The sequence below is a fragment of the Eubalaena glacialis genome, chromosome 2 (genome assembly GCF_028564815.1).
Source record: "Eubalaena glacialis isolate mEubGla1 chromosome 2, mEubGla1.1.hap2.+ XY, whole genome shotgun sequence".
NCBI classification, from domain to species: domain Eukaryota; kingdom Metazoa; phylum Chordata; class Mammalia; order Artiodactyla; family Balaenidae; genus Eubalaena; species Eubalaena glacialis.
Genome location: NC_083717.1, coordinates 121,684,764 through 121,697,034, shown reverse-complemented (window position 1 = coordinate 121,697,034; position 12,271 = coordinate 121,684,764). Strand labels below are relative to the sequence as shown.

The 12,271-nt window shown below is 49.3% G+C and overlaps 2 protein-coding genes across 7 annotated transcripts; both read left to right on the top strand.

Moving 5' to 3' along the window:
* Positions 1 to 680: 680 nt before the first annotated feature.
* Positions 681 to 3,141, top strand: LOC133084684 (mast cell protease 3-like). Its single transcript, XM_061181473.1, has 6 exons — positions 681 to 729; positions 948 to 1,095; positions 1,575 to 1,641; positions 1,800 to 1,826; positions 1,907 to 2,053; positions 2,989 to 3,141. Exons 1-6 carry the CDS (start codon positions 681 to 683, stop codon positions 3,139 to 3,141), a joined length of 591 nt encoding a protein of 196 aa, XP_061037456.1.
* Positions 3,142 to 5,523: 2,382 nt separating this feature from the next.
* LOC133085379 (granzyme H-like) lies at positions 5,524 to 8,391 on the top strand. Of its 6 annotated transcripts, none has more exons than XM_061182405.1 (6): positions 5,524 to 5,558; positions 6,488 to 6,509; positions 6,672 to 6,817; positions 7,241 to 7,376; positions 7,578 to 7,835; positions 8,248 to 8,391. In XM_061182405.1, the coding sequence occupies exons 1-6, from the start codon at positions 5,524 to 5,526 to the stop codon at positions 8,389 to 8,391; spliced, it is 741 nt and encodes a 246-aa protein (XP_061038388.1). The 6 variants fall into 6 exon arrangements, with proteins under 6 accessions (XP_061038388.1, XP_061038390.1, XP_061038387.1 ...); XM_061182407.1 differs by lacking the exon at positions 6,488 to 6,509 and adding an exon at positions 5,984 to 5,986 and having other exon boundaries at positions 5,524 to 5,577; XM_061182404.1 differs by lacking the exon at positions 6,488 to 6,509 and having other exon boundaries at positions 5,524 to 5,577; positions 6,675 to 6,817.
* The last annotated feature ends 3,880 nt before the right edge of the window (positions 8,392 to 12,271 follow it).

Here is a 12,271-nt window from a genome sequence, read left to right as displayed (position 1 = left end):
GCCTTCGGATGATTCAGCCTCCAGGATTCAAGCCTCCCTGACACCAAGGGGAACAGAGGGGTGCTATCCACACTGTATCCTGACCAAAATGCAGATTCGTGGGTAAAAGCAATGTTGCTGCTGTTCTTAAACCACTCATTTCTTTATAACTGGAATAAGCCCTCTTCAGCATCACTCTCACATCATGCTGTCCATCCCATACCAAGGATCTCACCATCCTTGTCTGATCATGACGGCTTGTCTCCTCCACCAGAAGCAAGAGATCTTATCTCCAATGTTTCCCACAGTCTCACACAAAAAGAGGCCTCAATACACAATCACCCTGGTGATCTAAAGAGAACCACGAAAATTAAGATATTCTTGAATCTATCATCATGAGACCCAGGTTGCTAGGGCTCAGGGACCTGCTATTGGCTGATACAACATCTCCAACTACCCCTACTTGGAGCTGCCTTTCTTGTTTTCTGCTGCTGTGGTGGCGCTGAGCCGAGAGCTACGGGCCCTTCTGTGGTGACTGATAGTTCATGTTCCACTCAGACCCCAGGACTTGATCAGACAGAGCTGTGAGACTTTCAGAGAAACCTCATTTGATAAAGGTCACAACACCAGAGGGGACACTCAGGGTTAAGAGACCAGAAGGAAGCAGCGGCAGCTCAGATGTGGGCAGCCTTCCTGGAGAGATGCTCCCGCTCCTGCTGGCCCTTCTTCTGTCCCCCACTGGGGAGGCAGGTAAGTGACTGTCCTCACCATCAGAGGCCCAGTCCCATCCTGCACTGGAGCAACCCTGGTCAGGTGCTCCACTCATACATGTCCTGGCCCTGGTCCACCTCCAGGAAATTTCTGAACTCTGGTCAAATTCCCTCAAAGACCAGCAAATCTGCTCCCACCTCCCCTCTCCAGCCTTTGGCTCCATGAGCACAGCGGGCAGGCTGCAATCTTTCTTTCAGGGAAAATCATCGGGGGCCATGAGGCCAAGCCTCACTCTCATCCTTACATGGCGTTTCTTGAGTACCATGTTTCAGAGAAAAGTTTCATCTGTGGGGGTCTCCTCGTGCGTGAGGACTTCGTGCTGACAGCAGCTCACTGCTGGGGAAGGTGAGGAGCAGCACGTGGGCCCCCACCCCTCTGTAGACCCCTCACAGGGAACCCCCTTCTCAGGGGCTGCAGACCTGGGCCGCCAAGTAACATAGGAGAGCTCTTCAGAGGACAGGTGAGCTTTGGGGAGAGAGGAACAGGTCAATGCGATTGGCCCATGGAGAGAAGGTACTGATCAAAGGTGGGATGGAAGGAAGCCGAGGTTGCACCCCGGAGTCCAGAGTGCAGATGTGAGAAATTCCTGGTTTTCCTTAGAGACAGTCAAGCTCTGTGCAGCACTGAACACCCTAAGTGGACTCCAGGAATTTGCACCCAGCCCGGGCTGCCAGGAAGCAGACAGCACAGAGATGCTCAGCCCCAGGTCCCATACCTAGAATTCTCTCCCCTCCAGTCCCGCCCTGTCCCAAGCTGTGTTCTTTCCTTACGGCTCCTGGTCTGTATTTCCTGTGACTCCACCTCCCTCTCTGCTCTCGGTGCAGCTCAATCAACGTCACCCTGAGGGACCACAACATCTACCAGCAGGAGAGGACCCAGCAGGTCATCCCAGTGAGAAGAGCCATCCCCCCCCTCCAGGCTATGATCATAATAAGCGGGTCAACGCTATCATGTTACTGCAGGTAGGGCACGTGGCCACACTGGTTCTTGCACACTTTCATCCTGGGGTTTTGAATCCCCCATGACCTCATTCCTGTCCCTCCTTCCAGTACGACCCCTTCAGTTGTTCCAGGGAAGTGAGGAAGGCAACCCCACAACTGTCCCTGAGGGCTTTGTGGGCCAAAAGTAGGTTAGAATGCCTTTCCTCTGCCTTCAGCTGAGGAGGAAGGCCTACCTGACCACCGCTGTAAGCCCCATCAGGCTGCCCTGGAGGAGGGAGCTGGTGAAGCCAGGGATGGTGTGCAGTGTGGCCGGCTGGGGGCACCTGGGTGTGAACAATCCCGTGGCAGAGAAACTGCAGGAGGTAGAGCTTGAAGTCCAAAGGGATGAGGAATGCATCTCTCGCTACAAAGATTACAACAACAACACCCAGATATGTGCAGGGAACCCAAGAAAGAGGAAGGGTTCTTTTCTGGTGAGATCCCCAGTGTTATCCATGCAAAGCCCTGGGCACAGCCAAGCTGTGAGGGTCCGGGGCAGTGGGAACTAATCATATCCCTGTGTCCACAGCCTTTTCTCCTATCCAGTCTCTGTCCTGTTTCCCTGGGGGCATGGAGACTGTCCCACCATCACATATGGGCAGAGGCTTCCTTGGGGAGGAGAAGGGGAGATTGTCAAGGCCAGGCTGAATCCTCAGGACCAACAGCCCCTGATATCAGCCAGGGTCCCCAACAGAGTCCATCCATCCTGGGGCGGCACGGAGGACCACACCTGAAGAAGGTCCGGCTCAGCCCTTCCTCTCTCTGCCCACAAGGCACATCTGGGGGCCCCCTTGTGTGTAACGGCATGGCCCAGGGCATTGTCTCCTTTGGAGAAGAGAATGGGACACCTCCAAATGTCTACACCAGAGTCTCGAGCTTTCTGTACTGGATCCAAAAAACAATGAGCTACTACAAACTGCAGGGAGCAGATCGAGGTGCCCCTGGGATGGATCCCTCCATCTCCTCTGGGGTGAAGGTCAGAATGGCACTGGGCCAAAAGGGGGTGAAGGGGGGACTGCCTGGAACTTAATAAACTTTCATCTCTTGAGTAGAAATCATTGATTCCTATTTTATTCATTCAAACACATTCATTAGGCACCTACTGTGTCTGGCAACCATCCGCTCACATTTCTGATCTGTTACGGGCTTCCCCCTCCAACACACCACCCACCCTTCCAACTCTAGAATAAAAATTCCTGCTGCACTGACAGCCAGCTCCCTCCAGCCACTCGTCCCCAGTGCCAGCTCCCCCTGCCAGGCTGACCACGGGCTCCATCAGAAAAGGGAGACACCTCCTCAGGAGAACACGACCCTCTTCTCGAGGACCCTCTTATCGCATCCATATGCCCTCCTCCTAATCCACACCCACTCCCCTGCCCCACCCTATCCCAGTGCCAATGTGGCAACATAAGAGAATCCAGATTTGGAAGGAGGACCACCTGAGAAGCTCTGGGGTTGAGGGGGGCACTTCTCAACCCCAGAAACAGAAATGTGGGGAGGCTTTAGAAATGTGTAGTGCTCCCATGCAGAGTTCCCTCTCCACATCAGAGCAGCCAGAGCTCCGAAGGCTGAGAGAGTTTCAGGAGGGCCTTCAGTATTCCCAGGCCCAGCTCAAGTGCCCGTCCCAGCTCTGTCCTGGAGTCCTGAGCCCAGGACCCTGTGCAACCTCCGGTGTCCTGACGGCACATCCTTCTTCAGCCCCAAGTGACCTTGAAGGCGCTCTTCCATCTTGGTCTGAGCCAGCGTCTCCTCAACTCCCACTCTTTTCACCTATGTGTGTTTAAATATATTTATCTCCAAAGGAAACTCACTGTAATGAAAATTATTGGTTTCAAGGGTATCCTAATGTTTCAAAGGTGTCTATAGCCCATATTTTATTGAGTAAATTTTTTCTTCTATTTTTCAACAATCTCTGAATTTTTAATATAAGAACGTACTCAGAAAAGCAACCTCATTTTTAAAACATGCAGATTAGAGACGGCTGGGCTGAAGAGAAGAACTGGTTTGCTGAATGTTTGCATGGTGAGTGAGCTTCATCTCTGGCAAAATGTGTTTTGGGTATAAAAAGATGTTACTTTTATATGTTAATTCATGATGAATATATGTTAATTCATCATAACATATTCATCATAGAAACTAACATATTCATTATAGAAAGACAATTAAATACAGAACATATAAGTAAGAAAATTAAAATTACCAAGAATTCCACTATCCCAAGATCATCATCATTCATGCTTAAGCATGTTTCCTTCCCCTCTTTTTCTATAAGTACATAGAATGCTGTTTCTTCAACTGACTTGGGGTTGGGTTGTTTAGAACTCCTCATGCCTTCCCTGCCATCACTCTTCCTTCTGTCCTCATACTGGTGAGAGTGGTGGATCATCTGCAAATGTTTAGGATTACTATGCCCAGGGCCATCAGAGACGTGGTTCTCTGGACAGAGAATACTTAGTGGGTAGTAATTATTAGGATGACCAGCATCCGTTTCACCTTCAGTGCACACCAGTAAGCAGCATTTCTATAGAGGAAGCCCCTCCCCACTCACAGGCACCCTGATTTGAGTGGGACAGCCCCCATCTCAGCTTGAGGGGTGCTAAATACCTCAGCACAACCCAATCAGTCACTCACTTCCAATGGACCCAGTGATGGTTTGTTTTGGTCAAGTGACTATCAAGTCCAGGAATTTTGTTCAAGATTGTGGGATAAGAAAAGCTCTCTTGGACTTCCCCGGTGGCACAGTGGTTAAGAATCCACCTGCCAATGCAGGGGACATAGGTTCGAGCCCTGGTCCGGGAAGATCCCACATGCCGCAGAGCAACTAAGCCTGTGCACCACAACTATTGAGCCTGCACTCTAGAGCCCGTGAGCCACAACTACTGAGCCCACGTGCCGCAACTACTGAAGCCCGCATGCCTAGAGCCCGTGCTCTGCAACAAGGGAAGCCACTGCAATGAGAAGCCCGCGCACCCCAACGAAGAGTAGCCCCTGCTCGCCACAACTAGAGAAAGCCCGCGTGCAGCAACAAAGACGCAACGCAGCCAAAAATAAATAAATAATTAGTTTTAAAAAACAAACCACAAAGACAAAAAACCACCAAAAAAAAAAAAAAAGCTCTCTTTGTTGCAGAATGTTTACATTTAAAGAGGCGATTCTAAACACTTCAAAAATATGAGGCTGGGATGGTGGCAACATAAGAAATGGGGTTGCTGCGTGGGGTACTTGGGTGTGTCGAGGTCTATCTGCTCCTAAAGCAAGTCCAGCCTCTACCTCACAATGGCACCAAGCAGACCCCCCTCACCATAGTCCTTGCCATCTTGTTCTCTACCCACAGATTCTAGGTCTACTCCAGGTGACAGCCAGCCTCTCAAGGGCAGGAGCTGTGTCTCTCATATTACACAATAGGACCTAGCCTATTGTGTAATTATTCAGGATTTCACCAGAATCGAAAAAGAACCAAGAGTCGAAAAATGAAGATATTCTTGATTCAGTCACTGAGGGGTTTCTGGGACCCAGCCCCTGTGCTGGCTGAACCACAGCCTTCACTTTCTTGTTCTTTCTTCTTGCTTTGTGACTCAGCGGTGGGAGTACAAGTGTGGTGACAGTGTCGTTCTCACTTAACCCACGGCAGAGAACATGGACGACCACGTTGCATGCTGACACCCGGCTCGGGGGGAGCACAGGTCTGGGAGGTCTGTGTGTGCACTGAGCCTGCCCTCCTTCCTTCCCCTGTGTTTTGTGTCTGGAAGGAAGAAACACCAGCAGCTCCAACCTAGGCAGAACTTCGGGGAAGATGCAGCCTCTCCTGCTCCTAATGGCCTTTCTTCTGCCCCCTGGGCTGGGACTGGTGAGTGACAATCCCCATTCTTGAGGCCAGAGCCCATCTCACTAAACCTACCTTCTGCCCAGCTCAACTTTCTCAACCCCAGCTCCCATCCCAAACCCAGACTAACAATTTCAATGCTGCATAGACACTCAGCGAGGATGGATGGCAGAAAGGAAGGGTGGGTCTCAGCCTAAAAGCTCTCGTGGGTCTTAGCTTCTCTCTCACCAGCAGGGAAAGTGGGTTGTGTATTTGGCAGAGGATGTGAAGCTACAAAACACAGGTAATTAAAATCCCTCACTTCAACCCAGGAATAGGCAGCTCAAGTGAACCCACTATAGTATAGGAATTGTCAGTGGACCCAGCTTAAGAACCAATGAAATTTCTCAGTGCCCTCCACGTCTCACTCCTGCCCAGGAGAGGAACCCAGGGGGTGATTGATCAGAAGTGGCTAGATGACAGCACCCAAAGCTCTCCGGGCGACAGACTCCCAAGCAGCTCATTTTCTGCCCCATCTCCCCCACCTCCCAGGCCCTCGGCTGCCCCACTGTCTTTGGCAGTGCTCTTCCCCCATCCCTATGGCCTTGAATCCCACCTGCACTATCCCCACCAAACCTCAGCCTAAAGCTAATTGGAGGCTATTCACTCTTGCAGCCAAAAAACATTTACTGAGATCCTAGGTTGTGTTAGGCCCAAGGACATGAGGATTTTAGAAAATCCAATTCCATAAGCTCATAGGTAATTATTAGAAAATGGCACAAATCAAGATGTTAGCAGAGGCTTAGAGGGGTCCCGGAGACTCAGCGGTAGTGAGGGCTCATCAGGGAGTCCCGTCCACGATTCTCTGGGCCTCCACCATCGGGAAGGCAGACCCGCCCTCCTCCACGCATGTGTCTGATGCAGGACCTGGAGAACAAGCACTGACCCCTTTCAGTCTCCCAGAGGGAGATTCTGAGGCTTGAGGTTCAGAAAAGGTTATCCTGCTGCAGTGAGAACCTGGGGGACTCTCCCCCGGTGTCTGCAAGGCGCTGTCAACCCACCTCAACCGCCACCTCCCTGAGCCTCCATCCTGACCACACCTCTCCCATCACCCCATCTTCCAGCCTTTTCTTTCAGAGGAGATCATCGGGGGCCACGAGGCCAAGCCCCACTCCCGCCCCTACATGGTGTTTGTTCAGTTTCTGGGTAAGGAGAGTTGGAAGAGGTGCAGCGGTGTCCTCGTGCAAAAGGACTTTGTTCTGACGGCTGCTCACTGCAGAGGAAGGTGAGGGGCAACAGCCAGCCTACCCCTCCTGAGACCCCAACAGGGACCCCGTCCTCTCCCCAGGGGCTGAGCCCAGGGGAACCCCTCCCTCACCCTGAGATCGTGGTAACTCAGGACCACAAGACCTCATCAAACAAGCCATCTTAAGAGCCGCACTAGGGTGACGAAAAGCTGAGAAATGGGGCAGGTAAGTTTTGAGGTCAGAGGGTCAGAGGTGAGAGCAAGAGGCAAGGTTGAGAAGCGAGGGCCCACACGGGTCAAATAAAGCATCAATGGAGGATGAAAGGGTGCACAGAGAGTCAAAATCCAAACTCAGAGTAATTTCACCATATTGCCTGAGAAAGCTCCCAGGATCCCTGCCCTCAGGTCATTGAGAAGCACAGGGCACAGAGTCCCCCCACTCCTGCTCTGCTCTCTGTGCAGTTTAATCAACATCACCCTGGGGGCCCACAACATCAAGAAACAGGAGAGGACCCAGCAGATGATCCCAGTGAGACGAGCCGTCCCCCACCCAGACTACAATCCTAAGAACCACTCCAATGACATCATGTTACTGCAGGCAAGGAAACCTCCCCACTCCTCCTGCCCTCCTGGGGACAGATCGTTTCCCCTCCACTACCGCCTGTCCCTTCCCTCCCTACCATCTGGCTGCCTGACCAGTCTCAGTGGCTCAGGTGAGGGGGGTGGTCAGTGTAGCCTCATCGTGGCACCCAAGTCCAGAGACCATTGGCTGAGCTGGACTCTTGCCTCTTCCCATCAGCTGGAGAGAAAGGCCAAGAGGACTGCAGCCGTGAAACCCCTCAGCCTGCCCAGGGGCAAGGTCCGGGTGAAGCCAGGAAAGGCGTGCAGTGTGGCCGGCTGGGGGCAGGTGGCTGTGGGCACTCCAACCACCACCTTGCAGGAGGCAGAGCTGACGGTGCAGGAGGATCCAGTGTGCAAATCCCTCTTCCCCGGCTATTACAGCCAGGCCACCCAGATTTGCGTGGGGGACCCGAGGAAGGTGAAGGCTGCCTTCAAGGTCAGGTTCCTCGCATCTAAGCACACAGGCCCCGGGAGAGGATCTTGGGGAGGTCTGGGTAGGGGACAGGCCACATCCTCAACCTCAGCTTGAGAGCTTGGGCAGCCAGGTCCACTAATCCAAAATTTAATTCTCTCCCCTGAGTGGATCAGGGTTGGGAGTGAGGAAGGATCAGTCATCCTGTAGCTGCGTTATCACCAGAGTTTCCATGAGGACTGACAGAAAGGTAGACCTGAGTTGAGCTGCAAAGAACAGTCAGAGCCAGGCTGGACCCCAGGAACGAGGGAGGTGACCAGGCCTCCTCTGGCCCAGATCTTCCTCACAGCCCCTGACAGAGACCACCCAGCCTGGGGTGGCAGGGAAGACAGGACCATGAGGAGGCCCACTCAGCCCTTCCTTTCTCTACCCACAGGGTGACTCCGGCGGGCCCCTCATGTGCAAAAACGTGGTCCAGGGTATTTTCTCCTATGGAAAAACAAACGGGAAATCTCCAGGAGTCTTTACCAAGGTCTCACACTTCCTGTCCTGGATAAGGAGAACAATGAAGCATCTCTAACAGCAGCTTGAGACTGACCTTTTTCTCTGCTGACCATCATTCTGCGGCAGCGGCAAGAATTCCATAAGGGTTAGCAGTGGGGTCACAGGGCCACAATAAATGGATCTCTAGAGTGACTACGACTGAATTCCTATTTATTCATTGAACCACCTCAATATGCAACCACACTGCTCCAGGATGCCCTCTGTTGTCAGTTCTGGGTTTTGCTTCCCCCTTTCTCCCCAGCCCTCACTCCTCCCTAAATCCCATGCTGTCTGTATAGAGTCTCAATCATGCCTCTTTGGTGCTTAGCCTTCTGCCAGGTCTGAGTCTAAAGTGAGGTCCATTAAAAAGGACAATCTTCTCTCCCCCAAAATGGTCCTCTCTGGGCCTTAGAAATTTCTTACCTTCTCTAAGCCAACCACTGTCACCAACCCCTCTTCAATTTGGCAGAACAAAGAACAGGTCAGAGGAAGGAAAATAACTCCAGGGACCTAGGAGGTCAGGGGGTCATGCCATGGACACTCAGTTTCCTGTTTCCAGGGCCTCTCTCTCCAGTGAGGGCAGTCTTCTCCCGTAACCAGGACCATCTAGAGCTTAGGAGGCTGAGATGTTCCCATGATGGCCCTCAGCCTCACTGGGGTCCCATCTCCCCACTCTGCCCTGGGCCCAACATGGGACTCAGTCAACCTTGCTCCCTGTCTACCGTCCCACACCAGCCCCTGTTTTCTATCTGAGTGCCCTGGCCACCAGCTCCTTTCCATTCCAGCTCACGCTGTTTTGAGCCAGCCTCCCTCTCATCTCCCTAACAGAGCTCCCAGGCCCCCATGTGAATTCTCCTCCTTTGCCTGTCCCCTCCAAACCTGACTTGCCAGCCAGTACCTGCTGCTTATCAGAGGAGCCAGTACCCATCTCCCACCTGGGTGGGGCCATCTCAGGCCCTGGATCCAACCCAGCATCCTCCAGGGGCTCAGCCACCTCCAAGGCCTGTGTAGTCACTCAGCAGCCTAAGCCCTTTTCAGCCTGGCCTAGCCTTGGACCCCTGACTCTCCCTGCTGACAACCAGATTATGGCAGCCTTGTGAGCCAGAGGGACCCAGGGCTGCTGGGTGGGAAAGTACCACTTTGCCATCCATCAGTAGATCAAATGTTGACCTCTCTCTGTACCAGCACATAACAGGCTCTGTCTCTGCCATTGGGAAACTTACAGTGATGAGAAATTTCCTCTAAATTCCGCTGGTTCCTCTCCTTCCACTAGGAAGTTCAGTTTGACACAGATGGACCTGTATCTGTAATCTGGAAGAAATCTTGTCTTTAAAATAATTAAATTCTCTGTATTTTAGCTGGATTGCACATTAGAGTTTCACATGCATGATCTTGTTTGATTCCAGAAGGGCAATGTGAAATTGGAAGAGGCTTGGTGACCCACAGGTCCTGGGGTTTCCAATCTGTGCTCTGTGGAGTCCATGTCCGGAGGGGAGGGAGGGAAGAAGGAAAGAGGCAACCAGAACAGCCTGATCTTTAGTTATGTTACATGTGGAGGCATGAACCTCAGTCCAAAAATCCACGAAATGCCACATTTAAAGGGTAACACAGTTCACTGTGACCCAGATGTCCTGTATCCTTCAAACAGCACCACCAGTGCATTGGATGTGACAGAACACAACAAATTCATGATAACTGGACAAACACTGAATAAAGTAAGATCAACATCGTAAACAGAAGGAATTTCACTAAAAAGAAAAACAAATCGCATGAATATGAAAAGCAAAACTCAGCACATTGAAAACTAAGGTGAAAAGCAAATAAAAACTTATTTTTTACACAAGACAGTCCCTACATCCATCTGCCAAGTCTTCCCTGGAGCCGGCAGAGCACAGGTGACAAAAGAGCTGAATACATGCACGGAGGTGAGCAAGCGAACAGTAAGATGTGCATGAGCCAAGGGACAACTTCAGGTCACAGCAGTAAATGATGACACTCTTAGGAGAAGCCGTCATACAAAAGGAATGTAGAGAGCCCAGAAAGTCAGCCATGAAGAGCTCCATGGAACCCCAAGGTGTAAGCCGAAGCCAGCGGCAGATCCACCACCACAGGCAAGGGTGTGTGGCCTTGAGGGACAGTGCCTGATGGGTCACTCTTCCCCCTTACACCTGATAGAAACACTTGACATAGTATGAGATACATTAGGAAGAAAAACTATTACCTTATGATGACTAGCATCATGAACACAGTACTGCCCTTAATGGTATGTATTTCCTTAAAATGATATCTAAATATATTTACATTATATCTCTCTTTGATCTAGTGATTTTTATTTCTAGGACTTTAACCTACATAAGATCTAAAGAGTGTGTGTGTGTGTGTGTGTGTGTGTGTGTGTGTGTGTGTGTGTGTTTAGGGGGGTTATTCATATCGATGTTCATCACACCATTATTTAATCATAGATCTCAAATTAGAATCAGTATTAATGTCCGAAATAGGGAGATGGTAAAATATGGCACATTCACATTATATATTATGTAGCCATTACCATCTACATTATCCACCGCTCTAGAAAACTAGGCTAAGAAAACAAAAGAACAAAAACTAAGCTGAGAAAACAAAAGAAAGTAAACTAGGCTAAGAACATTAATAGGCAAATCATAAATAAACTGAATAAACACTTGGGGAAAAGTGAAAGCTCACTAATTAATCAATGCAAATTAAAATATTAAGAATTTTTGCTTATATAATTGAGAAGGATTGACAAAAATGATAATAATGATATGCAGAATGGACATTGAGAAAATGCACTATCACACCTTGTACACAAATATATTAAAAAAAAAAAAAAAGGAAAAAAGGTGTCTGATGTAACCATCAACCACACCGAGAAAAGTGGAGAAGGTAATGCCTAAAAAAGTTACACAAGTCAAATCTTAGAAATACTAATTAATCCAACACTAACTGGGGTTTTGCTTTTTAGAAGTTTCATAGCTTTGAACACTATGGAAACTTTAAAGTCATGATATAGAATTACAATTGCCACATGAAAGAATGTTCATTAGATTTAAGTCAAAAGCAGGTTAATAACAGCATATACTGCAGTCAATTTTTGTTTATACATACATTTTCCTTTTAGGCCTTTCTTCCTGCACATCCACTTATCTAATTTTTCTACAACATTTATGTATGATTTAGATAACTTAAGTGCCTGTTTATTAAATATGAAGAGATTCTAAAATGATCTTCACTAATAGATTTTTTAATAAAATGAGGAAAATGTCTGTTGAATGAACTATAGGATCCAAAACTGAATGTACTGTAATCACATCTATAAAAATTACACATGTAAAAAATCTGGATGGAAATACATCCGTTAACAGTGGTCACTTGGATGGTGAGATTAGGGCTGACATTTTTCTTCTTTCTGTTTTTAATTTATTCACTATTTAAAATTTATCATTAGTAAAACAATTCTATTTTTAAAAACATTCCATGTTAGAAAAAGGCTGGCTTAAGTAAGTTGGTACTTGTTAGTTAAGATAACCCTGACAATTCTAACAGATAAACTTTAGCATTTCGTGGCTAGCACAATAGAAGTATATTTCTTGCTCAGGCACAGTCCAAAGTGAGTATTCCTGCTGAGCAGTGCCCCCTTCCACTCTCAAGTGTCCCAGCTGGGTAATAAATTACATGGTCGGCCCAAGATTATGAGACACAGTCTCAGTTCCCTAAAGATGCTTCCAAGTTCCCTGTGTTCATCTGTGTCAAATCCTGGAAAGGGAAGAAACTAGATGGTCAGGCATGGGAGTTTACAGCCCAGCTCTGGAAGGGGCTCACAGCGTTTCATTCACATCCCATTTCCTGCAACAGTGACAGAGTCACACCTACCCTCAAGGTAGACTGGACAGTGCAGT

Bases quoted from the DNA above. Each gene is read 5' to 3' on its own strand.
- LOC133084684 (XM_061181473.1), top strand. From the start codon at position 681: ATGCTCCCGCTCCTGCTGGCCCTTCTTCTGTCCCCCACTGGGGAGGCA. The intron at 730-947 runs GTAAGTGACTGT...TCTTTCTTTCAG, and splicing joins GTCCCCCACTGGGGAGGCAG to GGAAAATCATCGGGGGCCAT. The intron at 1,827-1,906 runs GTGAGGAAGGCA...CTCTGCCTTCAG, and splicing joins CCTTCAGTTGTTCCAGGGAA to CTGAGGAGGAAGGCCTACCT.
- LOC133085379 (XM_061182403.1), top strand. From the start codon at position 5,524: ATGCAGCCTCTCCTGCTCCTAATGGCCTTTCTTCTGCCCCCTGGGCTG. The intron at 6,818-7,240 runs GTGAGGGGCAAC...CTCTCTGTGCAG, and splicing joins GCTGCTCACTGCAGAGGAAG to TTTAATCAACATCACCCTGG. The intron at 7,836-8,247 runs GTCAGGTTCCTC...CTCTACCCACAG, and splicing joins AGGTGAAGGCTGCCTTCAAG to GGTGACTCCGGCGGGCCCCT.